The 27,747-nt window shown below is 40.2% G+C and overlaps 1 protein-coding gene across 15 annotated transcripts; it reads left to right on the forward strand.

The window, feature by feature from the left end:
- Positions 1–2,944: 2,944 nt before the first annotated feature.
- Positions 2,945–27,712, forward strand: B3GALNT1 (beta-1,3-N-acetylgalactosaminyltransferase 1 (globoside blood group)). Of its 15 annotated transcripts, none has more exons than XM_032407300.1 (6): positions 2,945–3,040; positions 4,470–4,561; positions 6,000–6,116; positions 7,058–7,156; positions 19,965–20,033; positions 25,672–27,712. In XM_032407300.1, the coding sequence occupies exon 6, from the start codon at positions 25,706–25,708 to the stop codon at positions 26,699–26,701; it is 996 nt and encodes a 331-aa protein (XP_032263191.1). In that variant the 5' UTR covers positions 2,945–3,040; positions 4,470–4,561; positions 6,000–6,116; positions 7,058–7,156; positions 19,965–20,033; positions 25,672–25,705; the 3' UTR covers positions 26,702–27,712. The 15 variants fall into 15 exon arrangements, with proteins under 15 accessions (XP_032263191.1, XP_032263189.1, XP_032263186.1 ...); XM_032407298.1 differs by lacking the exon at positions 6,000–6,116 and adding an exon at positions 22,941–23,032; XM_032407295.1 differs by lacking the exon at positions 6,000–6,116.
- Positions 27,713–27,747: the final 35 nt, after the last annotated feature.

Genomic DNA, 27,747 nt, shown 5'->3' on the forward strand with positions numbered 1-27,747 from the left:
TATTTTTCAGAGAACCTTCAAATTATCACAAATGATTTTTAAATACATATTTCACTCCTCTATTCTTTCCCTTTTGCGGACAAACGAAAGCAGCAGTCTGACAAGGAAGCAGCAGCAGGTGAACCAAGGAATCTGTAAACCAGAAGAAACAGTAGGCCATATTTACAGCTGAAGCAAATGTGTGGGTTACATCTGGGGATGGCCAGTTATGGCTAGGCTCAAAGTTCAATAGATGAGATGACACAGACCCACCAGATTTTGAGCAAAGGACTAATACGATCAATACCACACATCTGGATTTGCATTTGGCCTAGAGCAGTGTGGTAGCTCCTTTTCAAATATTTCCCTCCTCTCCCACAGTGGGCCTCATCTCCTGGTGATCATGCCCTTGTCTGATCTCCTCCACTTGAAACTTGAATAGTCCTTCACTTGCTTTTAACCAATAGAATGTGACAAAAATGACACTACATCACTTACAAGGCTCGCTTCTGCCTTGCGGCTTCGGGCTTTGGGACTTTTAGTATGCTGACTCTGATGAAATTCAGGTCAACGGTTAGGGGCAAGAGCAGACACTAATTAGCTGATGCAAATGAAAATCACTGATACAACCCCGTGACTTAGACCAACTTATAGAAATTGTCCTCTTTTGAGAAGTAGGGATATAGGTTGTCTGTTTAGAACTCTCCATTTGTCTGTGCAATAGATGATGCCCTTTGAGAGTTCTCTTGGGGAAGTTGAGGCGGTCATTGTTATATAGAGTAAACTTGACATAGCTCTTGCCCAGCACAGCTTATGAGCTTAAAACGGATGAGCTCACATCCATAGATACTTATATGAGTCAGAGACCAGAGGACCACAGGCAGAGATAACATACAGCATTACATACTCTTGATTTGTTTCTGTTATTAGAACGGAGTGGGTAGTATACATCAGGTATGCCCAGGTACATATAGGACACTCCTGGATTTTACAAAATCTTCTTTTTCTTTAAGATTTTATTTATTTATTTGACAGAGAGTGAGCACAAGCAGGGGGAGCAGCAGGGAGAGGGAGAAGCAGGCTCCCCACTAAGCAAGGAGCCCGATGAAGGGCTCAATCCCAGGACCCTGAGATCACGACCTAAGCCAAAGGCAGACACACTTAACTGACTGAGCGACCCAGGTGCCTCTATAAAATCTTCTTAAAGCATACATCACAAGACCTATAGAGAGCACCACTGCTTTTACAGAATTAACCACAGGAACTCTAAAGTGGCCCAAACTCTAAAGAGACCAGAGTTTTACTGTTCTTTGAATAAAGCTAGAATTTAATTCAATGAAGCATCTATCACAAGGTGATCTGAGGTAGTAGGTACCAGAATGAACCAGATGATTACTCTGCCCACCCAGATGAATGGATTTTTAACCTGTGTTCTCCTTGCAGGAATCTAAGATTTTCTCCTACAAAGAGTTCCAAAGTCTCCACTCCCTGGATTACCTATTAACCACAAAAGGGAAAGTAGACTTTATAATGGACTATATAGAGAAATCTGTAGGACAATTCAGATTTCAGTTGATACTGGGGCAACCTAATATTATATATTTAAAAATTAATATTATGTGTTTAATATTCAATACTATGTTCTTCCGGATGGGAAACAATATGAAGAGCACCTCCTAAAGTCTGAAGGATTCTTTACATCTAATCAAACGTCTTGATCTTCCTTCTAATTTACAGTAAATGCGGGAGCTAGAGAAAAGGTTAAATGATATCAGGAGGAATAAAAGGTCAAACAAATGGAGAGAGCAGAATCCTCTGTCAGGTTACTGTCCTAGACTCTCCAAAAAGTTAATGCCATGAAAACAAAAAAATGTGGGGGGGGGGGGGGAGTTGTTCTGCATTAAAAGAGAGGAACATAACAAGTGCAATGCATGAATCTTCATTGGACTATCTTTCTACAAAACCAATGTATAAGACATCTTTTGACAACTGGAGAAATTTGCATATGGGCTAGATATCAGGTTATATTATCACATTATTAAGTTTCTTAGATATGATTAAGTTTCTTCTGCGGTTGCACAGAAGGATGTCTGTCTTTATACTTAGGAAATGCAGGGTGAAATATTTAGGCGAGAGAAAAAGGTTAACACTTACTCAACCTTGGAGTTAAGTACTTGGGTACTCCCTGAACTATTCTTTCAACTTTCCACGCGGTGATGCTGGAGCCAAGCTGTTCACAGTCCCACAGCCAAGCGGCCTGAATGGGGAACTGTTTTCAGATGGCACTATGCCAGCGGTGTCGGGAGAGGAGAGGAAACATTATTTCTGGATTAATTCAACCACCTCCACCCAAGACCGGCACGACCAGAAGAACCCATACAGCAACACCCAGCTCCCACGCCTAAAAGCCTCACCACTTCTTCCAGTTAGTGAAGACTCTGGGTAGGACAGACTTTGAATTCTCCAGACCAAAGAAGAGTTTCGAGATGAATTCACCGAAAGCAAGCGACTTCCTGGGACTCCTGTTCATACACCAGACCATTGTAACCTGACGTATCCACCCCCTACCCCTTCATTCTCCATCGATTCTAGAAGAACGCACATTTCTTCTGAGATAAGGAACTTCCCGAGGTTTCTTCTCTCCTTAACAGCTCTTTGCGGACTCTAACAAGTAAATCCCTCCAGGACTGCCTCGAGGCCGTGAATTTACGCCGCTAGTAAACAGGGCAAAATCCTGGCCAGAGGTCCGTCACTAAGTTGCCCAGCCTCTGCGAGCCCCAAATGTAAAATGCATACCGTACTCGGAACGCCAGGTGACGGCGAGGAGCGACGGAGCGCGCCCGGGAGAGTGCGTACGGCTGCGGGCCGAGGGGGGCCGCGCTCGCCGGGGCTCAGGGCCCGCGCGTGCGTGCGAGCGAGCAGGGGGCTCCCGGGCCTCGGCGCGTGGTCTGCGCGCGCCCGGCCGTGCGTGCGGCTGCGGGAGGCTGCGTGTGCGCGCGGGGCGGCAGCGTCGGCAGCCCGCCAGCCGGTGTCGGAGCAGGCTTCGTGCCGCGCGCGGGAGGTGAGTGCCAGGCGGGGTCGCTGGGGGCGATCCGAAAGCCTTGGAGACCCCAGGGCTGGGTGGCGGGCTTGGCCTTGGGACTGGCTTCTCCCTGGACGGCACGGCCGGGGCGGCGAGGCCGGGAGGCGGGCAGGGCGGTGCCGCCCACTCCGGCCCTCTCCCAGAGCGCGGCCGGGGTGGCGCCGGAGCAGCCGCGCCCAGGGGCTCCGGCCTCGGCGACGATTAGCTGCCGGATCCCGGTGAGCGGGGAGGAAGGGGACCCGGTGGGGCCCTGGGCGACGTTGAGGGGCGCAGGGACGCGTGGCGGGCCCAGGCCGCGCCTGCAAGGAGCACGCTGTCCTGCCGGCTCTGCCTTAGGGCGCAGCCCCCGGATCCCCGTCGCCCTGGGCCGCCCCGGCGACAAACTCGGGAAGCAGCCCGGGGCGCGTTGGCCGCGACTGCGTGGGGGAGAGGAGGAGACGGTGTCTCGCTTTTGGTGGATTTCCCAGCAGGCCCGGGGCGAACGCACGCCCAAGGCTTTGGGGAAGGGCCTGGGAGTCGGATTGTGGGAGGGTTCTTCTTCATCGGGAGGGATTGTAAGGAATATGGACCCAAGGAGGAGAAGGGGCGAATTGGGCAGAGAGAAAAGGAAATCCCAAGGAGCTAGGGCTGTAAGAGGCGATCTTAACGGCATACAGGCATTTTAAAAGAAATCTGAAAGGTGCAATGGAGCCTCACTTTTCCAAGCAGTAAGGAATGATGCGTTGCATTCCGTATTTCCTTCTCTTCCACTCCTCACTGTTGGACTAGGAGGGAGATTTCCAAGGCAGAGATGGGGTTTTTTTCCCCTCTGTATTTTGCACATAGTACCAATGTTTAGGACGTGCTGCTTTGTCAGGAAAAGCTAGTAGCAAGGAACAGATTACCAAACCATATCTTTTTTTGTTTTCAGACGTAAGGAAGATTTGAGTTTGCAGTCTTCAACTGAGAATAAGTTTGTGTTTTAGCTTTCCCCAGGTGTCTTAGAGGGATGTAGGGAGCTGAGTTTGTGCTCTCAGAATGTGTTGATGCCTGATAAAAGCGCATCTGAACTTTTATCAGTCTAGAGAAGGGAGCTATTTATTAAGAGATAAGAGTCTAAAACATTTTTTTCTTCTAGACTAGAGGGTTCATTCAAATGAATGGTCATTGGGTAATTCCAGCCATGAAAATAAAGCCTGTTATCAAAACAGTGGCCAAATTATAATTCCAGAGCGGATGCATGAGGTGATTTAAAAGCAAGGAGGAAGAAGAGAGGACCAAAGCTTTTCCAAAAATGAGGAGAATGTTGATGTATAATAATTTGCTCCTTAGCAGCTTGCTGGGTATAGAGCATTGATTTTAGATGTCATATTGCTTGATGGTGTTGAGTTATGACTTAGATGTATTCTTTTTCTGTTCTTTTGCTCAGTAGTTCACAGCAAATCTTTTAATTAAGCATGGAATATGGAAAACAGCAGAAAAACTTCTGCTAGTGCTTTAGTCTCATCTGAAATTCTATGGGTAAGTTCATCTTATTTTAATTTAGAAATTATCCTGACTGGTTAAAATTGACTGTAATAGTCTCCTTTATAAGATTCTAAGGATCATTTACACAGCTACAAATTCTGTTGTATATTCTGGTATATCTTTTTTCCCTGAAGGATTTGAGGGTTGTAAGAGTTAAGCTTTACTAAACCATTTTGGATGATACATGTATTTCTAAAAATTGGATTATTATTAAAATACCGTGATAACTCAGGAAAAGTTAACTCTGTGAACTTAATTTGGTGGCCATATTCAACCTCAGACTCCACTCTCTTTATTCCTTTTTTTTTTTTTTTTTTTAATTTATTTGATAGAGACAGACACAGCGAGAGAGGGAACACAAGCAGGGGCAGAGGGAGAGGAAGAAGCAGGCTTCCAGCTGAGCAGGGAGCCTGATGCGGGGCTCGATCCCAGGACCCTGGGATCATGACCTGAGCTGAAGGCAGACGCTTTAACAAGTGAGCCACCCAGGCGCCCCTCACTCTCTTTATTCCTAAGAAAATACTCCAGTGGATGCTTTTTCCTCTGTTCATATCCCTTGAAATGATTTGCCTTCTCTCTGTGCCCAGTCTGCAGCTCTGTTCTTTCCCCCATTGGGTGATACAGGTAGAATCCCATTTGAGAAAGTGCCTTTATCCCATTCACAACCATATAATGTCGAGGCCAAATACACTTTTCTTTTGCAGTTCTAACAGTTGTCATTGCTCATCCCTGCTCACTGTGTGGTGACCACACTGTACAACTTCATGAATGAGGTCAAATGTGGGGAGTCAAATAGGATGCTCTTAAATGGCCTTGTACAGCAGATGCATTCAAAAGTTGCAGTTCATTTGACAGCATTTCTTCTGCAAATATCTCTTTTGGGACTGCGAACAATGGTTTTATTTCAGTAAAAAAGTTGCCTGTTATTAATACTGATTTGCTTTTGGCACCAGAGTTTTTGGTACGTTGTGAATTAGATGAGAGGGGACGGTGAGGGTATGTGCAGGAAGCATAGTGATTTGTAGGAGGTTTGTCTAAACGAGGGGAAGATGAAGCCACAGGACATCCCAACGGTGAGGCCCTGAGACGCTGCTCGATGGAAGATTTGGCTAGAGAGATAACTTGTAACCCCTGAAGCTCTGAGAAGTGAGGGAGTAAAGCCAGAAAGCTAGAGTAGATTATTAATTTTTCATTCTATGTGTTTCTGACCCTGAATTAGTCAGGACGCCAGGCCTTTTGTTGTCCCCGTAGAGCATCCATAGCCTAGCTTAATACTATTCAGCCCTGTCTACCCTCTGGGAACCATGTTATATGGGAACATGTTACCACCACTAGGATCCCCACTTCAGTAATAAGGAAACACAGAGAAGAAAGATTTTAGGAGATTGAGATTTTCTTTTTTTTTTTTCTTTTTTTTTTTTTTTTTTTTTAGTAGGCTCCTTGCCCAGTGTAGGGCTTGAACTCATGACCCTGAGATCAAGAGTCGTATGCTCTACTGACTGAGCCAGCCAGGCACCCCAGGAAATTGAGATTTTCTTGCTATTCTAAGGTATGCCATTTCATGGGGCTAGAACAACACCTCCAGACCAGCAGCCTGTTTGGTAAATAAAGTTTTTTGGAGCATAGCCACATCTATTTGCTTAATATAGTCTATAGCTCCATTTTTACTACAAAGACAGAATCAAGTGGCTGGGACAGAGACTGTATGGCCCACAAAGAAAATGTTTGCTATCTGCACTTTTATTAAAAAAAATTTTTTTGCCACTCCTGGACTAGAACATAGAATTCTGCTAAACTCCCAAGCTGTGCGTTTTGTACAGGCATTTTTAAGTTAGCATAAAGAAGCACTATATTTGGCTCCTATTTTGTAACAGACTTTGTTTTCAAGGATGGAGATACCCCCTTTCTAAGAGAAAAAACTCTTATCAGCTCTTCTCAATGTTAAATAGTTCTTTTCTCTAAACTGATAATAGGTTCTGTAATTTGCATTTTTATCAAGCATCTGCACATTCTGAGAGTGCAAAGTCAGCTCGCTGCCATGGACCCTGACCACACATTTAGAGACACTTGAGCCGGGAGGTCTCCCTCCCATCTTCTCCAGGTGGGCTTTACCTATAATGTTCAGTCTGAGCCTTGGAGTCCTCAACCTTCCTCCATGCTCTACATGGTGTCAACAACTTGAGGGCAAGGCAGGGTTCTTTTTCCCCATGGCAGTCCCAGCCTCTAACACCGGTCTGGCATGTCGAATGAAGAAATGATAACTAAGGAAAAGGTAATTGGTGACTTAGCCTGACAGGTAAGAATGACAAAGATATGTAATATTCCTAACCTAGGGCAACAATGAGAAGAGATATTAACTAGAGCAGCTTCCCCTGTTCTTTTCCTCCAATGGGTAAAACTGTTTATAACAAAACAGAGATAGGAAGACCAGCTTTCAAGCCAGCCTTCCTGCTGTTCTGGCTGACTTGTGTGATCTTTGCTCTGCTCCAGTTTTCCTAGCTTCTCTCCAGACCCAGTCGTCTTGTTGCCTCTTCCCCCAGGCTGTTCTATCATGTGGCTCTTTCAGACTGCTCACCCCTGAGTGCAGAGGTACGTCCACTTTTGCTCTGTTTGGGTGTTTTGGTCAGTACCATATTCTCACAGTCCAGCACGAGCCCAAAAGTGTATGTTGAACACATGACTGGCTATGGAGAACACATGGGACATGAGGGATCAGCCAGTTTTGAAACCAGTGAGGCACTGTCTTTGGGCTCACTTGTCCACTTTTTTCAGAAAGACCATTCAGTGCCCTGCCCTCTTCAGAGAAACTTAATTCTTGTGAATTATCTAAGGCTTCCCTTGATCTTCAGGTGAAGGAACCTTTTGAATATGGAGATGAGTTAGTCAGACAAGTGCTCTGAATCTCTGCTGGCTCCTGATGGTCATTGCCTTTGTGTTGGAGTGTTTGCTAATTTTTACTGAAGCTCAGTAATTTATTCAGGGTTATCTGGAATATAAACTCATTAATGGTATTCTTCTCAGCAGTTCCTCTTTTTCTGAAAAGTGTATGTGAAGGGAACACTAGTTGGATCTTGTCTGGATGAGAATTAGAAAGAGCATGATCTGCTTGGAAATTGAACAGTATTTGCACATAGGCTTCCTCCGTTTTTTAAGTTTCTGGGTTAGCTTTGACAGCTCTTCACCCTGAGGAGGATCAGAGGTGCTGCACTATGTGGAAGAAAGCATGAAGATGCCAGCGAGATTAACACAAATTAGGGAAGGTGCCTAGTGGGGCGTGGTTGTGGAGCCCACTCAGGATGAGGAGTCCGGGATTCCCAGCCCTGCTTGCAGGCTGTGAGACCCTGACTCATGATCAGGTCTCCACGTCTCAGTCTCCTCAACTGGAAAATAAATGCTGTGGTAGTAGTGCATACCTCATAGATTATTTTAACCAACAAATAGTGGAAGTATGGAGAGTACTTCCTACAGTGCCAGGACCAAGCAGGGGCTTTTGCTAAAAGTATGCAGAGAGGGGAATATGAAGAAATTGGATAAAGTAGAAAGCAAGGGTTTTTTTTAACATTAACTTTGTTTGCCCCGACAGAGTAAAGCGTATCTCATTTTTAAGTGTTATTAAATTCGGCAAGTATAGCGGTTCCAGTTCATCCATGCAGTAAATAAAATTTGATTCTCTATTGTATGTCCAGCTGTGCTTCAGAGTAAGAGGGAGGAGTGTAAGCTTTATCAAATAGGCACAATCCTTAAAATAATTTGGTGCCACTCGAATATTTCACACCTCAGTTTGAAAAGGTTAATGTATTTTGTAGTTCTCCACCAGATGCCAGAAATACCCATCGTAGGACTTTTGAGAGTTCCAATCATTCCCAGTTACGGGAAGATCAGGGGGCAGGAGGAAGATCACAAGAGAGGGGAGCTTGTGTGGAAGAGGAACGGAGAAATGTCGCATTTGGCATGTGAACCTCTACTAGTAGTTCCTGTGGCTTTTATGTTCAGGGTGGCAAAATGTTAGCAACTTTAAGATGCTAGAGGAAACGTCATCTTTGGATTCTGAAAGGAAGCTTATTGGGGTGCCCGGCTGGCTCAGTCAGTAGAGCAGAGCATGTGACTCTTGATCTCAGGGTCGTGAGTTCAAGCCCTACGTTGGGTGTGGAGCCTACTAAAAAAAAAAAAGAAAGAAAACTTACTGATTTGGAGGGAGAATGTGGATAAACTAGGATTTATTTGCATGTCCACATGTGCTGTAGACCATATGGTATCCTATAAGAGACATTGGGAGCTGCTGCAAGGTCTGTAAATAGAACAAATGTAAGCAAATAAGAATATGTTAGAGGACCATGTAGTGGACTTTAATAAATAAAAATAGCAGTGCCATCTACTTAGTTCTTACTGCATGCCAGCCCCATCCTAAATGTTCAACATGTGTTATTTCATGAAACAGAGTTTCTGATTCACTGCGATCAGATGGGGTTGGGCCTAAGGCTCTGCATTTCTGGCAAGCTCCCAGGTGGTGCCCAGGCACTGTACTTGGAATAGTGAGGTCTAAAGCAGCACATTGGAATCACCTAGAAAACTTTAAAGATACTGCCACGGGAGCCTCACTGCCCTCTGCAACTCTCATTCAGTTAGTCCCGGGTACAGCCGGGCTTCCAGAGGTTTTCAAGTTCTCCGAGAGCTTATAATAGACAGCCAAGTTTAAGAACCACTGGGTCCAGAAAGAAAAGGGAAGAGAGAGGTAGTGGCCAGGCATCACTGGTTTTGTTTGTTTCTAATATAAACAGAGGAGGTCAGAATGGTAGAGTTTTATATTGCTTTGTTTATGAATTAATATGTTCAGTTGCAGAGGGAGCTAGTAGGGGAATTTTCTTCATGATGTGTATTGATATGTGTATGTCTCCCTCTATAAAGAATAGGACATGACTGATGTGTGTAATTATGATTTGTACTAAACTCAGTGTGCACAGGGCCTTGTTGGGGCTATTAGGATTTCTACCCTTTGCACTACTGTTTTTTTATGTGGAAGAAGAGTCATAATTTGCACAACTGATGGTACTTTTATAATTATCTTTAATGATAGCACGCGTTTTCTCCTTCGCTGATCCTAAATCTAGTATGCTCGGGCTTAGAATTTTATTGAAATGTGGTTTTTGGTGGGGTTTTTGTTTTGTTTTGTTTTGTTTCTTGCTTTTTCATGTCTGGACCTTTTAAAATGAACATGATCAGAATTAGGATAGCCTATTAGAAGAAGGCTTTGTATCACGAGAGAGCTGAGGAAAAGTAAGCATAATCTAACAGATTCAGGAGTTTGCTTTTGGATTCAATTTATTCGTGGGGATCTTTTCTTAATATATTGAATGGGTAAAAGCACATTACCAGAGCATTTGTGCAGCATTCAGATATCCACCTAGCACCTACTGTGTGCAAGGCCTTTTCCCTCACAAACCTCAGATTCTTGGGAAGGGAACAGACAATAGACAGTAGAAAATCCGGGTGGGTTAACTGCCGAGAGGAGAATAATGAGGGGTGTGATAGAAGGTGTGGGCCCGGGAACAACTTGGGATAAGGGGTCAGGAAGGGACTTGCCTAAGTGACATTTTGCTGGGATCTGAAGCAGGAGAAGGAGCCAGCCTTTTTAGGAACCAGCTTTTGAGTTCGAGGGACAGCAAGTGCAGACTCCCCGAGGGAGGGGAAGTTTGACACAGTCAGGGCTCAAAAACGAAGCCATTATGGCCAAAATAGGGATGGGAGGAGACATGGCAGCAATGAGATGGGGGCTTATGTATTCTGAGAGACAGACGGGATAGATAGATTTTCTTCAAAAAATGTTAAGATTGTTACCCTTAAGCTTTCATTGTCTTTGTGCTTTGTTTTTGCATTCACAATTCTCTAATGAACATATATTAGACTTGTACTTAAAAGAGTTTTATATATTTTTTTAAATAATTGAATTTTCTTTCCCTTCACAGAAAATAAGCAACATTTTTGTACCCCAGGAAAGAATTTCAGGTTATTTTGGCTTAAATAATTGTACCATTGTAATAATTCTTCTGTTTCTCTGGAGTCCTTGCATTGGGACTGATCCCTCCAACCACCTTCCCAGTCCCCCAATTTCCTAGTGTCCAGCATGTTTTTAAAGATATATTTATTTATTTTAGAGCTGGGGGGAGTGCGCAAGTGAGGGGACGGGTAGAGGGAGAGATTCTCAAGCAGATTCTCTGCTGAGCACAGACTCCAACTCTGGGCTCCATCTCAGGACCCTGAGATCATGACCTGAGCTGAAATCAAGAGTCAGATGCTTAACTGACTGAGCCACCTAGGCGCCCCATAGTTCCCAGCATATTTTTGATGCAAAATAAGAAGGTCTGTATCTGCATAAATTATTAGTTATCATTTTTTAAAAAGATTTTATTTATTGGAGATAGAGTAATTAGCGGGCGGGGGAGGGGCAGAGGGAGAAGGAGAGGGAGAAGCAGGCTCCCTGCTGAGCAGGGAGCCCAATGCAGGGCTTGATCCCAGGATCTTGGGATCACTACCTGAGCTGAAGGCAGACGCTTAACTGACTGAGCCACCCAGGCACCCCATTATTACTGTTTTTTCCTGTTGTTAATAATTCATATTTCAGGTTTTGAGAGGGAGAATTTTGAGTCTTTCTGCGTAAAGATGGTAAGGTTGTGATGCTGCTTTACTGTTTCAAGGTTCGATGGTCATGAGAAATTAAAACCACTTGAGCAACTCTGGTCAGTAGGCATGTAGCAGATTCCCTGGGATAGGAAGGATAGTGCCAAGAACATGAGATTTGGAGTCCTGTTTGATTTTGTCTCTACCGCTTACAGGCCTGTGACTTTGGGCAAGTTACTGACTCTCCCTGAGCCTTAGTTTCCTCACCTATTCAATGCAAACAATAAAGATTTCAAAAGTGCCTTTATTCGTGGGGTGTCTTGAAGATTACATGAGTTAGTGCCTGGTAGCAGTTCCCAGTGCTCTCACCACAGCTGGGCATCTAGGGCCAGCATGTCATGTAGACACCTGCCAACATTGATTGTGCACAGTAACCAAACAGAACGACTGATTGGATTGCCAAGCTGTTTTAACTTTTTTTTTTTTAAGCATAACATGCAAAAAAAAAAAAAAGTGCAGATTAGGAAATGAATTATCACAGTGAACACACCTGTAGGCACCATCCAGGTCAAGAAATAGAACGTGGCCAGCACCCGGGAAAGTCCCCCAGGCCCCTCCCTATTATATTCCCTAATTGTCTCCAGGGGTTACCAGTGTCCTTGGTCATCTTTGACACCATAGATTACTTTTTCCTGCTTTTCAGCTTTGTGTAAATGGAATCATAGTGTCTAGTCTTCTTGTGTCTGGCTTCTTTAGCTCCACATTGTGTTTGAGAGACTCTCCAGAATGTCACATGAGGTTGTAGTTTGTTCATTTCCATTTTGTATAAGGCGCTGTTATATAAATTTGTTTCTCCCTTGTACCATGGTTGTTTCCAGGTTGGGGTTATCATGGATAGTGTGCTGTTATGAACTTTCTGGAACATTTTTTGGTGTTCCTATTTACATATTGTTGAGTATTCTACCTAGGACTGGGAGTTGCTACATCGCAGGGTACATGTTTCTTCAGCTTTAGTGGAATAACACTAAAAACTTTGCCAAAAAAAATTGAACCAGTTTGTACAATTTTTTTTAACTCCAAACTGCTTAAATTTTTATTTATTAATTCACCAAAATTAGTTTATTAATTCAGTGACTACAAAGATGATCGAGGACAGGATTTTCCAAAGTGTAGAGTTCAGTCCTTGCCAGAGGCACTGAAAATTAAAAAAGGTTCTTCAGATAAATTTGAGAAACATTGCAGAATATATCCCCTTCTCAGAGAATGTACATTAGCATATTAAAAACTGAGGAGCCCTCCATTAAGAAATACTAATTTAAGTTTATTTGAATGATTTCCTTTTTTTTTGTCCCTGGAGCCCTTTTGAGGGCTCTGTAACACTTATGGATAAGGTAGATGCAGCCCTCTTTGGCTCCCAGAAAGTTCTGGTGTTAATAACTGAAATGCAGATTTCTTCTCTGAGGATGGAGGTTTCATTTGATGGTTAAAGCTTTGGAAGCAGCCAACCTGTTTTGTCTCTGGAGGTTTTCTGGGCTTTTCTATTATTTGAGATGTTTCTTCAGCTGTTGTGGATCAACCACCAAACCGACAAGTAATTACTGGCGGCCTGCTGTGCACAGCATCATGCTAGACTTGTGGGATAGAGAAGATTATTTGTTTAAAGTAAACTATTTAGAATCTAGTCGGTGCCTGTTTAGTTAAAATAATCACAAGTTCATCTTTTATAAAATAGAAATCATTTTAAAATTATAAATATAACTTCTTCACAGTGATAAATGACATTATTAGTCAGTAATAAAATAGTGGTGTATTTTTCTGTTGGGCCTTTTTATATTTTTCTATTCATCGACGTTTCAGATTCTATCTGCCCCTCTCCTGGGACATGCGATTTAGAACAGTGTCAGGGTTCATGGTCTTCCTAAGGAGGCTTGTGCTAGGAGAACTGCTGCTTTGTGCCCCCACTGTCAGGGTATGAGCCAATCCCAAGTCTCAGGCCAGGCCAGTTTGATTCCTGTGACATCATAGTGGGTCCACATTTATCCACACACCTGAGTGACACTTTAACTTCAGAAACTACTGAGTGTACTGACTGAATAGTCCATGTTCCCACAGAAACCCCATGGTAACTGAATTGGTATTGTGGTACTTGGTTTATAGCTGAAAAAAGACGCTTTTGAGAAATTAAGTCATTCCCCAAAGTCACACAACCATTAAATATTACAGCCAAGATTTAGGTGGGCCATTTAACTCTGATATCCAAGCATTTTTATTATGCTTTTTTTCCCTGTTTTGATAAATTTTAAATACAAAGAAAACTAAAAATAGAAGAGAATGCCTATATTTCCATCACCCTGAATTAACAGATGCTAATACTTTATCATATTTGTGGCTAGTCTTCTCTTTCCCCTTTTCACCGCATGCCCCTTTCATTCTTCCACAGTGACACCCACACTGCTGAGTGTGGGAGGAATTCCTGCAGTTTCTTTAAAAGATAATTTTGTGGGGGGGCTCCTGGGTGGCTCAGTTGGTTGAGCGGCTGACTGACTCAGGTCATGATCTTCGGAGACCTGCATCAGGCTCCCCGCTCAGCAGGTAGTCTGCTTCTCCCTCCCCCCTCTGCCCCCCCCTCCCTGTGCTCCCTCGAGCGTGCTCTCTCTCTCTCTCTCTCTCTGTCTCTCTCAAATAAATAAATAAAATCTTTGGAGAGAAAAAAAAGTTTTGTTTGCATAGCTGCTTCTGAAAGCTCACTGTTTCTTGGGTGCTGTTTAAAACTACTTATATAAATGGTATTACATGTGTATTTAATTTTTCAACTTGTATATTTTACTCAAAATTTTATTTTTTAATACTATCCAAATTGATGCTCTGTGTATAAATCTAGTTCATTTCTTTTAACTGTCTTGTAGGATTCCTTTGGAAGACAGTACCAGGTTTTATTGATTTATTATCTTATGGATAGACATTTTGGATAGACATTTAAGTTGCCTCAGATTATCTGTTTTCATAGCCCCATAGTGAGCGTGCTTGCACATATCTCCATGTGTGTACACATATGAGAGTTTTTCTAGGATGTAGTCCCAGGAAAGGAAAGTCCAGTTTTCAGTTTACTAGATGTAGCCATATTGCTTACCTACCAAAGGGGCGGTAATGGTGTACTTCAACCCACAAGGTGTGACAAATAGCATTTACTCCAGTACCTGATTAATAATAAACTTTTTGATATTTCCTGATGGGTTAAAAATTTGGTATCTGACTTTAATTTGCATTTCCCTGATCACTAGTGAGTTTGACCCTCTTTTCATATTTATTGGCCTTTCTGATTTCCTCTTCTGTGAACTTTTTATTCACACGTCACCCATTTTCTTTTTGATTTGTAAGCTTTACATAAACTTTATATAAACAAAGAATAACAGATTATTACAAGTATATACTATATAACATAGTGAAGATTCTGGATACCAGTCCTTTGTTTCACTTGTAAATATCTTCTCTGAGTCTGTGGCTCATCTTTTAACTTGCCTTGTCCTATAAGCTTTATATTTTAATGTTACCTAGTGTATTTCTCCTCTTTTTTATGGGATATGCTTTTTGTAACTTGTTTACAAAGGCTTTCCCAACACATAGGTTCACAGATATATTCTGCTATATTTTTCTATAATAGTTTTAGTTTTGCTTTTTAAAATTCTCATATCTACCTGAATTTTATTTTGAAAATAAATATGAATATGGTTTTACTTTAGCCACATTTATTCCAAAACCATTTATTGGATCTTTTCCCCATTGGTTTGTGATGCAGCTTCTGCCATTTTTCAGGTCCCAGTGTATATGTGGATCTGCCTCCAGTCTTGGCGCTATTCAGCTGTTTAATCTTTCTGCTACTCTGTTTTAATCACTGTAGCTCTTCAGTACGATTTGATAACACCCAGCCCACTCCCAGCTTCATTCTTTGTGTTCAAAATTGTGTTGGTTATTCCTAGATCATTAAATTCCTTTCATAATCCTATGAATTTATTGATTAATTTGGGGAAGTGGAACCTTTACTTTTGAGTTTTCTTATCCCTGAATATGTGTGTCTTGTTTATCCACTTTTTTTTTTTTTAATTTTAATTCTTCAGAAAAGATTTTTACCTTTCCACATCAGGGTCCTGCACATTTTTTGTTAGCTTTATTTGACACTCTGTAGTTTTTGTTGGTGCTGTGTTTTTCCTTAGATTTTTGGTTTTTTAAATGTTTTGGATATATATGTGAGCTCATATCCAACATCTTGGTAAACCTGTTAGTTCTTATCTGTTGTCTTTTTCCCTTTGAGTTCTCTCTGTAGAAAATCATGGCAGGTTTTCTTCTCTTCCTTAACAGTTTTTACATCTTATTTCCTCTTCTTGTTTTAGTGGCAGTAACACTCTCTAAAACAGCACTGGATGGTAGAGGCAATAATGGGCATCCTTGTCTTTTTACTGACTTTAATAGAAATATTTCTAAAGTTTCATCGTAAGTTTGCTACAGTTTCTCTAACAGATTAGGGACTTCCCTTCTATTCCTAATGTTTGTTTTTCAAATAATCTTCCTTTTTTTTTGTTTTGTTTTTCATTGTTTTCCGCGTTATCTTTGTTATTCCTTCTGTTGTCTTGTTTCTGTAATAACATTGGAATTATTCTTTTAACTTCTTGAGCTAAGTAGTCAGCTCATTTATTTTCAATCTTTTTTTTTAAAAAAATATTATTCATTATGCTTAAAAGTCTGCATACTGTATCATTCTATTTATGTGACATATTCTGGTTTGGCAAAGCTATAGGGATGAAAAACAGATCAGTGGTTGCCTGGAGGTTCAGGGAAGGATTGATTAAGGGACATTGTAGAATTTTTGTTGTGATGGAATTGAGTCATATCTTGATTGTGCTGGTGGTTACATGTTCAGAACAGTAAAATAAAAAGGGTGAATTTTATTGTATGTAAATTATATACCACTCTAAAAAAATCAAGTGGATACAAAAAATGCATATAAGATAATTCTACTTTTAAAAATGTGTATTGTTTTAAAAGGTTATGAGTTTTCTGTAAGGACTGCATTAGTTACATCCAGTGTGTTTTTATATGTACCACTTTAAAATGGGGAGGGAAAAATTTTTATTCTCATTGTTTTGAATTTTAATGTATTCAAGTGTTTTGAGAATCAAATTAATGTAAGAACTATATAACTTACAAAGTAATATAACCAAGTAATGTTATTTAAGTAATATAACAAAGAAATATCAAGTAATATAAGAAAGGGATGCTCTCGGGGAGCCTGGGTGGCTCCGTCAGTTAAGCGTCTATTTTTGGCTCAGGTCATGATCCCAGGGTCCTGTGATGAAGCCCTGCATTGGCCTCTTTGCTCAGTGGGGAATCTGCTTTTTCCTCTCCCTCTACCCCTCCCCCCAGCTCGTGCTCTCTCTCGCTTTATCTCAAATAAATAAAATCTTAAAAAAAAAAGGGATGCTCTCACCCCTTTTCTGATCTACCCCATTCCTCCCTACCCACTGTATGTGTCTTTCCATTGTTTTTCTCATACACACACAAATATACATATTTTTTCTCTTCCTTTTTTTTTTAAGATTTATTTATTTATTTGAGAGAGAGAGAGCCGGGGCCCCAGAGGAGAGGGAGGGGGAGAGAATCTCAGGCAGACTCCCCGCGGAGCAAGAATCCTGATGTGGGGCTTGATCTCACGACCCTGAAATCATGACCTGAGCCAAAATCCAGAGTCAGATGCTTAACAGACTGAGCCACCCAGGTGCCCCTTTTCTCTTCTTTTTAACACAAAAGTTAGCACATTATAAACGTTGTTCTAGATCTTCCTTCTCCACTTAATGTATTCTAAAAATCTTTCATGGTCAGTACGTAGAAAACATCTTCGTTCTTTTTTTAAACATCTGTATAGTATTCCATTGTGTGGATGTATCATTGTTTATGTAAGTAATCCCTTATTGATCCCTTGGGTTATTTCTAATCATTTACTATTATAATGTTGTAGCTAATAACAATAAAACGTCTTATCATTTTAGACATATACGGCTGTGCCTAAAATAATTTCCAGGATCAAAATTACTGAGAAAAGAGTAAAGTATTTGTAATTTGTGTAAGTATGTCCAAATTGCCCTCCAGAGAGTTGTTACCATTTCCTGTTCCACCATAAATGAACGAGAGAGGGAATTTGTTTTCTTAACTCTCTTTAGTTTTTATTACTGAAATATTTCAAAAGTAAATACAGGTATCTTGACTTTCTACTCTTAAATACATACTCCTAGAAATAGGAAAATTTTTAAAATTTTATTTTTAAGAGCTTTATTAAGGTATGACTTACATACCATAAAATTAATTAATTTTTTTTTTTTTAAAGATTTTATTTATTTTTCAACAGAGAGAGACAGCGAGAGAGGAAACACAAGCAGGGGGAGTGGGAGAGGGAGAAGCAGGCTTCCCGCTGAGCAGGGAGCCCAATGTGGGACTCGATCCCAGGGCCCTGGGATCATGACCTGAGTGAAGGCAGACGCTTAACAACTGAGCCACCCAGGCGCCCAAGTTATTTCATTTTAATTGTAATTCAGTGATTTTTACTAAATTTACAGAGATCTGCAACCATCACCCAATCAAATTTTAAAATATTTCCATTACCCCAAAATGATTCTTTATCTCCATTTGCAGCCAGTTACTTATGCCACCCCCAGGCAACCACTAACCTACTGTCTATAGATTTGCCTTTTCTGGATATTTCCCATTTATAGAGTCACATATATATGGTTTTTTGTTTCAGGCTTCTTTTACTTAGCTTAATGTTTTTTTAGGTTCATCCATGTTCTGAGTTCTTTTTTTTTTTTTTTTTAAGATTCTATTTATTTATTTTGAAAGAGAGAGCGTAAGCAGGGGGAGGGGCAGAGGCAGAGGGAGAGAGAGAATCCCAGTCAGACTCCATGCTGAGCATGGAGCCCAACACAGGGCTTAATCCCACAACCCCGAGATCATGACCTGAGCCAAAATCAAGAGTCAGACACTCAACAGACTGAGCCACCCAGGGCCCCCATGTTCTGAATTCTTGAAAACTGATATGTTACAGCCTGTATCAGTACTTTGTTTCTTTTTGTAGCTGAATAGTATTCTATTGTGTAGCTATACCACATTTATTTACCCAGTTAATAGCCTGTTGTAGCCTGTTAACATTATCACACCTAAATAGATTAATAATCCTCCTGGCATCACCTAATACTTAGGTTGTATGCAGATCTCTCCAGGATCCAGTCCGGGACCATACACTGCAATTTGTGTGTCCTTAAATCTTTTTTAATCTACAGCTCTCCCTTTTTTCATGGTACTAACTAGCTAAAGACACCATGCTAGCTGACAGTCCTAGCTCTTGGATTTCTTTGAATGTTGCTTGTGGTGTTCCTTAGCTTGTTCTTCTATTCTCTCTATTTTGTGTAAATTTTGATTAAATTCCAGTTAACATTTTTGGCTAGGATTCATCAGAGATAATACTATCATTTCATACTGTATCATCTCCTTAGGAGATAAATAGTATGTGTTTGTTCTATCATTTATAATGCTAACATTGATAATTAGCACTCTAATTCCTCCAATGTAAAGTTTATATTGTTTCAGTCCTTGTGAGTAAAAGGTTATCTTTGTGGTGTTACTTTGGTACCACACAGATGTCCAACTCCTTATTAATCTTCCCTTTGATGATTAAAACACTGATTAATAATCATTGCCTGAATCCATAATTTCATGAGAAGTTGCAAAATTATAGTTTTCTTATTCTGTCACTGTACCTACATTTAAAATTGGCATTTTTCTATAAAAAGGAGTTTTCCCTCTTTAATTAGAGCTATTTGTCTCCCCTGAACTATCTTTCTTTAAAGCAGAAAAAAATACAAGCTTGTCTTCCCTGCCCCAAACCAACAGTTTTCAGTTAAGGAGTTGATGTAATAGTGCCTCACTGAAATGTAGTAAATTGATCTTATTCAGCTGCACATATTGTACACTTTCCAATATGGTATTCTCTTTAAATTTATGGATTAAACAGAAAATGTGTGTGTAAGGATGTTGAGTTTCCAAACAAGTTTTTTTTGTTTATGTGTTTTTCAAGTTATGTTTTTGTTATAATTATATTGTGGTCACATAATGTGGCCTCTGTTAAATTGAGGTTTGTTTTTGTTTTTTGTTTTTTTTCTTTAAGTAGTCTCTGCACCCAGTGTGGGTCTTGAACTCCCAACCCTGAGATCGAGTTGCATGCTCTATCAACTGAGCTAGCCAGGCACTCCTGTTAAATTGAGTTTTAAAAATTCTTGAAATGTCTTATATAGCCTAACATGATCAATTTTTTAATAAATGTTTCATGTGATTTTGAAACGAATATTACTATTCTATTAAACCAAATTTGTTAATATTATTTGAAACATGCGTATCCTTATTTTGCGTATCCTGGCCTGCTGATGTATTAGTTATTTAGGGGGATTTGTTAAAAGCCTTCCATTAGGATTATAGATTTTTCTATTTGTACTCATACTTTTCAGAGTTTGCTTTATATTTTTTTGAGGCTATGTTTTTATGTTTATATAGCTTCATGATTGTTAAATTATCTTATTTGATGGCTGCTTTTATTAGTAGTGAAATCTTCTTGTCCTTTTTGAATGCTGTTCATTTAAAATATGTGACATTAGTATTTAATTGCAGCAGCCTTCTGATTGGCATTTTCCTGATATGTTTTCTTATTTACTAATTTTAAAACTTTTGTGTTGTTTTGTTTTAGGCATGTGTCTTATAAGCAGTATAATGGCAGAATTTTAAGCCAATTTGAGAATCTCTTGTCTTTTAGTAGGTGAGTGTATATTTACTCTGACAATACATTTATATTTACTTCTTTTTTTACTTTTTAAAACTTTTTATTTTATTTTTTTAGAGCGGGAGTGGGGGTAGAGGCAGAGGGAGAGGGAGAGAGAATCTCAAGCAGGATCCACACCCAGGGCAGAGCCTGATGCAGGGCTTGATCTCATGACCTTGGGATCATGACATGAGCCAAAACCAAGAGTCAGACGCCCAACCGACTAAGCCACCCAGGGGCTTCCATTTATATTTACTTCTGACATCTTTTGTGTTTTCTATTTGCCATGCATTTTCTCTGCTTTTTTTCTCTTGTCCTACCCCCTATTGATTTGATAGCTTGCTTTGTTTCTTTTATTTCTCAATCAGTATGGAAGATATATAGTCCATACCTACTAATTCAGTGGTCCTTCTAAAGGTTAATGTATATTCTTAAATGAATTTTTTGCACAGTCTTAAAGTTTATCACTCTCTCCTTGTTCCTCCTGAATTAGGTAAGAATATTAACATATTTTAATTTTGTGAAAATCTTTTTTTACAGCAACCATGTCATTTTTATATGGTATTTTAGTTTCACTTTTTCTGACCTCATTAAAAAGAATAATTTTTTTTCTTCTTCTTCTCCCTCTCTCTTTTTGTTTTACTATCTGTATTAGTTTTTACTATCTTTTAATTATCTCCTTGCTTCCGTTTGTTTCTTTCATGCCGTTCCTTCCTCCTGAGTTCATTTTTCTACATTCTAAAATATATATTCCTTTGGTACTTTGAGCTAGAGTTTGTAGACTTTATAAGTCCTAGTCTGTTTGAAAGTGTCTTTATTTCATCTTCAATTCACTTGAAATCTCTAAAATTCATCTATAAGATAGGTACAGTAAAACTAGCTGGCCCACTATATAGCATTATTGGGGGAAAACTAATAATATTTGTTTTGAACACTTCATAAATTTTTATATTTATCTGTGTGTATATATACATGTATATAAAGTACTATTATTATTAGCTAATGTAAATCCTGTTAGATTTATATTAGAATTACTATATTTTGAGTGGATTTTTAAAATCATTCCTTACTATGTTGAGTTAATATTCACTAAAATAAAAGAATATAATACCTAATAGAAATATCATGAATTGTACGTGGTCACACTTTGGGAGAAGAACTAGGATAAGATGAAACTCAGAATCCTGACTGCTAGCTTAGGGTTGCTACCACTCAGTGGAACTTTTGAGATATGCAAGCATAAAATTAAATTTTTTGGCTTTGTTTTTATATATTTACAAAGACAAAAATGAATAGTGTGGAAAATCCAAATGATACAAAAAGAAAAATGAAAGAAAGAAGAAATCTTCCAGAAATCCCACAGGATAGAAACCATTGACATACTGGGACACATCTTTCTAGAAATCTTGCTCAGCATATGTGACTCTATGGGTTTGTAGATAATTATCTTTTCATTTTTCAAAAGGACTCATAGCACATAAGCAGTTTTGCAACTGCAGTTTTCATTTAGTAATATATCAAGGAAATGTAGGTAATATAGTTTCATTGCATATAGTGAATAAGTATATGTGCTTGTATGGATGTATCATAGTTTTGTTTAAGCAGTTCTCTATTGGGAGGCATTTAAATCAAATTTTTTCATATTTTAAATTACACACAGTTGCCTGCTTATTTCTTTAGGATAAATTGCTAGCAGTGGTATTCCTTGGTCAAAGGGTGTGTATGTTTAAAATTTTGATACTTGTTTTCAAATTTCCCTCCAGAGTGCATGAGAATGCCTTTTCCCCTCACACATACTGAGTATTGTCATGTTTTTTCCTTGAATTTGCTGGTTTGCGATTTTTGTCAATATTTCTGCTTACTTGTGAGTTTGAATATCTTTTCTTATTTAATTGATCATTTGTAGTTCTCTTGAGAATTTCTCTTTTGGCCATTAATTCTCTTGTAGTAATCATCTTGTTCTTAATTTGTATGAAGTCTTTTTTTAATTGGGTTTACAAATCTTTGTCATAAAATTTCAGGTGTTTTTTTTCCCAGTTTGTTTTTTATCTTTCAACCTTGTTTTTGCTTTTTATTGTGGTTTTGTTTCTCCAGTTTTCTGTTTGTCTTTATTTTTTTGCTTTTCAATCTTGTTCAAGAAATTTTTGAAATTATATTATTTCCTTACAGTTGAGTAATTGAAAGGTCTTCCCCACTTCAAAACTATTAAAATATTCATCCAGATTTCCTTTTAGTGCTTTGAAAGGTTCATTTTTCTCCCACTTGAGTCTTTAATGCATTGGAAGCGTTTTTTGTATAAGGAGGGATATATGTCAGCGCCTCCCTGTGTTTCATGTCCTGCTCTGGTTTTCAAGCTTGCCTAGTAAAGACCAAGACAGGAACGTAGCGAATCATGGCAGGAAGCGAGCTTTGCCTCGCTGTTTGTCTTCTCGCGGTCTGTCAGTGTGCTGGGGCAAGTGCTCAGAGGGGAAGGGGGGTTGGGAGGTGGCAGTCGGCAGGCGCACGTGCCTGCTGTGAGCGCAGGTGTAGAACGGGATGAAGGAGAGGATGCCAGCACAGCGTCTCTTAGACGTTTGGTGTTTCGCTTATTTGAGTGACCGCTGAGTTCTTATTCAGGGAAGTCAGACTGTGGTAGGGTGACCAAAGACACCAGGTGACGTGAGAACGACGTGAGAACTTAGATGTATGTGTTAAGCCTTGAACGCCAAGTGCTCTTTTTCCATGATGAAGCCATGGACTCTCTGAATTCTATGGGCTAGTGGTAACTTCTTTAACTTTTTATTTCAGTATCTGTTTCTAGTTCAGAAAGAAACTGGAGGAGCTGGGCTTGTTTCTTTCCCCTCTTTGACCTCTGATCCCCTGACCCCTAGGTAAATGCTGTTAAGTTTCTTCTCTGTCTTATAGAAATTTCAAGCATTATTTTTGCTGCATACTACTGAATGTCCAGTTGGTGAAATTGAAGGTCTTTCACTCAGAAGAAATAAATCAAGAAGTAGGTAAGAAATAGAAATATATTTATGGCTTTGAAACCTATTTTCCTATAAGTAGTAAGAATTTATAAAGATGATTTTTTTTTTTTTAGGATAATTCCTTTGACAATAAAAATCAATTTAGAGAACACAAACAGGGAAGAATAGCTGTCCAGGGAAGAACACAGCTGGTGATGACAGACCCTATTTACTGAACACTTACTGGCCAGCTACGTGTTTTGTACATGTTATCCCCCATTTACGCTGTCCTGACATCTTCAGGGCAGAGATGTGGAAGCTGAGGCTCTGAAAGATAAAGAACATACCTGCTCGCCCTGTTTGCTGAAGGTCAGAGCTGGGGTGGGGACTGCGGTCTCTGCCCTTAGAGCCGCCTGCGTTGTGGGTAATCTAAAGTCTGTCCGGCCAGTCCTCGAAAAGACCTTTCCCCTTTTTTGGACTAGAGAGTTCTTCTTCTCCTTGCTGCTGCTTTATTTTCTTTGTGGGCCCACAAGCAGTAGACCTCATGACCACAGGCACATTTTCACTTTTAGAAACCATGGCTTCTAGAACGCACGTAAGATCACTTCTGTAATAAGATTTGCTGTTTTGAGTTCTTCCCATTATCGGGAAATCAGAGTAATGGGGCCTTCGTTGCCTCTATGCAGTTATAAAGGCTGCTCCTCACACAGGACACTTTCTTTCTTTTTGTCCGAAATTTATTATAATGTGCTTGTTTGTTAGAATGAGATGTAAAACTGCACCTGACAACTGGTGTAATAAACGTACAGGCTTTCGTTGGCCGAGGTATAAATTGAGCGTCCTAAAGTTGTGCGGTGTCTAGTAGCCAGATGAGGAGAAAATGTAAGAAGAGCTTAGTTCCTTCTCTAATCCTTTCTCTAGGTCTCTTCTGTTTCAGGTTTTTCCAGGAGCTGGCTATGTAAGGCTAGTAAGGGGGAGGGAGGAGGATGGAGTGGGATGGACAGACCTACCTTTTATCCTTATACAACTAGAAATAGCATAACAGACAAGTCTGTGTTCATTGCACTCCTGCTGTAGGTCTCTCTCTGTCTTGCACTTTGACAGTTGTGAGAACAACTTCGCCACCAACGTCATAGAATATAAATTGAGAGGCAAGACACATACATGAAACTGAACTGGAGAGTTTGCCAGAACATTCCATTGTGTTGTGTGACTTAAAGTATAGAAAGCACTAGAGAAAGGAAAGATTACCGTGACCAGACTAGTCAGAGCAGGTAAGATATGGCCAGATAGCGAGGACAAGGGGTCTTGAGATCCTGTCATCTTCATAGTATTAAGAGGCAGAAGAGCTGTGTGTCCAGAGACCTAAGACTGACCCAAAGTAGAACCCTTGGGAGGCCAGCCTTCCCATATAGTGACATTAATGTATGCCCCCCCATAACAAATTCTGGCTTCCCAGAGCCCTCCCCCCAGATGATTGTGGGTGAAAGGGCACCATCAGGACCTCCTCAGCCTGCCCTCCATGTTGTTGATCTGTCCCTCCTTCTGAAGTCCCTTAGCGTTTGATATAAACAGTCTGCCATGTTTCCCCATTGCCTTGGGATTGCCTTCTCCCATGTCCTTCCTCTGGTCTTCTTAGTGCTTGGTGTAGTCTGTGGATGGGAGGATCTAGGAAACACTGTGTTTGTGTTTGTCTTTAGATCATGGTACCAGGAAAGCCCTGCGGGATCCTGAATTGTACACCAGCCTCGTCCTCAGGATCCAGCGCAGAGCTGAGGCCGCACTGTCACTGCGGGCCGAGTGCTCTGTGTCCCCTACCTCTGTTCTCGTCTCAGCTGGGGGTCTGTGTAAAAGCACGTGTTCTTGGAGGTTCCCTCCCATGATTCTGATCTGGCGTGGGGTTTCTGAATAGATTAGAATGGGAAACACATGAACACTCCATACTAGGGACAGGCCTTTAATTTAAGCGCTTGCTATCGAGACTGAGCACTGAGTTCAGCCAGTGAGGTAAAAGGGGAGCTGGGATGTGTTTTGGACAAGTAAAAGCTCTTTCACAGTCCTGAGCATTGGTTATCCTGTTTGTGTCTAGAGGACTTGCCTCTCAGGTGAAGAGTCTCTGCTTTCCTCCCATCTCACGTGAATAACTGTAGCTACTGGGTTTTCCTTAGTCCGGATTTGTTAGAATCCACATCAGATCACAAAGCTGAGAAAGACCCTTGGTTTATTGGGACATGTCGCTGGTAATATCTCCTTGCATTAATTTCTTTACGTCTTTTCCATACCGGTGAAGAAAAAATGGAACTTTTTGTTCTGGGTTTTGTTTTGTTTTGTTTTTATTGCAGGTTTATTTTTTAACCCCCATTACTCATCTCTCTCTGTCCCTCTGGACATCCAGGACAAAATTGTATTTCAACAGTTATTTAAATCAAACAAAAAGTATTATTTTTCCCAAAGTAATGAAGGATATGTTTTTAACCTTGATCTTGATGTAAAAAGCTAAAATGCACTCTTGGTTGTTGGTATCCATTTGCTTATAGTTAAATGAAATTAAGGAGGCTTGGGTCAGGATTCTTGGTTTGCTTGGGAGCTTTTATTGTCCCGACTCTCACTTTAAGGAGATAATCAGTTCATTTAATGATGTGTCTTGGGTGGTGGAGTACTAACCAGGTCTTTGATAAATCTTCCAGAACCTGAGGCTCGTGTGCTTTGGAGCTGCTGTGGATGGCCCTGGCTCTCTTGACCACCCTTCCGAGTAGGATGTCACTGAGATCCCTCAAATGGAGCCTCCTGCTGCTGTCCCTCCTGAGTTTCCTGGTGATGTGGTACCTCAGCCTGCCCCACTACAATGTGATAGAACGTGTAAACTGGATGTACTTCTATGAGTATGAGCCAATTTACAGACAAGACTTTCGCTTCACGCTTCGAGAGCATTCAAACTGCTCTCATCAAAACCCATTTCTTGTCATCCTGGTGACCTCACACCCTTCAGATGTGAAAGCCAGACAGGCCATTAGAGTTACTTGGGGTGAAAAAAAGTCTTGGTGGGGATATGAGGTTCTTACATTTTTCTTACTAGGCCAACAGGCCGAAAAGGAAGACAAAATGTTAGCATTGTCCTTAGAGGATGAACACCTCCTTTACGGTGACATAATACGACAGGATTTCTTAGACACGTATAATAATCTGACCTTGAAAACAATTATGGCATTCAGGTGGGTAACTGAGTTTTGCCCCAATGCCAAGTACATCATGAAGACAGACACTGATGTTTTCATCAATACTGGCAACTTAGTGAAGTACCTTTTAAATGTAAACCACTCAGAGAAGTTTTTCACAGGTTATCCTCTAATCGATAACTATTCCTATAGAGGATTTTACCAGAAAGCCCATATTTCATACCAGGAGTATCCCTTCAAGGTGTTTCCTCCCTACTGCAGTGGGTTGGGTTATATAATGTCCAGAGATTTGGTGCCAAGAATCTATGAAATGATGAGTCACGTAAAACCCATCAAGTTTGAAGATGTTTATGTTGGGATCTGTTTGAATTTATTAAAAGTGGACATCCATATTCCAGAAGACACAAACCTTTTCTTTTTATATAGGATCCATTTGGATGTCTGTCAACTCAGACGTGTGATTGCAGCTCATGGCTTTTCTTCCAAGGAAATTATCACATTTTGGCAGGTTATGCTGAGGAATACCACATGCCATTATTAATTTGACAAAAGCCTAGAGAAAGACAGGATACTCTGTGGATAATATTAAAATTACTTTAAAATCTCCAATGGAAAACTCATGGGAAGGTCACTGTGTTGACTTACACTGAACTGAGACTCATGACGTGCCCATGGACTGGGGACTGGAGGGGTTACACTTGTGACTTATTTAGACAAAAATCAAGTCAGGCCCTTTAATGGGAGGAAATGGGAGATTTTTGTTAATAAAACTAATAGGACAAAATTATTTGAACATGCCATTCTAGAAACTAGAACGTGTTAAAAGGATTTCATTGGATTATAATCTCATCAGTCCATAAAAACAAAGCGATGTGGAGTTCTAATCATTGAACAGAATAGTCAGGTAAAGGTTTTGTGTATATCTTACATGGGTTACCAGTTTTTAAAAATACATAGTTCTGTGTAAAAAAACTAAAGTTATACTGAGCAAAATTTCATCCATTTTGGTCATTCAGAAGGTACTTCAAGATGTTACAGCATTTCACAGTTATGAATTACTGTCTAATATTACATAGGACTTTCTGATGTTTGAATGTTATGGTTGTTTCAATACTTTATAAAGAGAATAATGAATCACCCTTTACATTTGAACTTTTCTCCGGTTACTTCACTGATGAGTTTATTGTTTGATAGCTCCGTTAGTGTAAAGTCATTGGTCATTATTGCATATCAGTAATCTCTTGAACTTTGATAAATATTTTACCATGGTAATACAGAGAAGAACTAAAACAAGAAGATCTGAATTATTGTCTTGTTTTTAAAAATGTAATTCCCAGTGTTTTTATGTCACTACATCTGTCTCATTTTTCCACTTGAAAATTGGGAATAATATATAGAATGCCAGGCAGCATGTTTCCTTTTGGAAAGGACTCTGAAGACAAAAAAGAAAAGAGAGAACCCGATGGCCAGGATATTATGAATGTTATTATGAATCTGTTCCATGTGTGTTCTCATTAACTGTCAATTTGAGAATAAAGACGGAAAAAACCTGCTGCTATTGTTACTAGTTTCACATCAAAAGGAAAG

This window comes from Phoca vitulina, unplaced genomic scaffold (assembly GCF_004348235.1).
Source record: "Phoca vitulina isolate PV1807 unplaced genomic scaffold, GSC_HSeal_1.0 scaffold8, whole genome shotgun sequence".
Lineage (NCBI taxonomy): Eukaryota > Metazoa > Chordata > Mammalia > Carnivora > Phocidae > Phoca > Phoca vitulina.

Excerpts from the sequence above, each read along its gene's own strand:
- B3GALNT1 (XM_032407300.1), top strand. The coding sequence starts at position 25,706 with ATGGCCCTGGCTCTCTTGACCACCCTTCCGAGTAGGATGTCACTGAGA.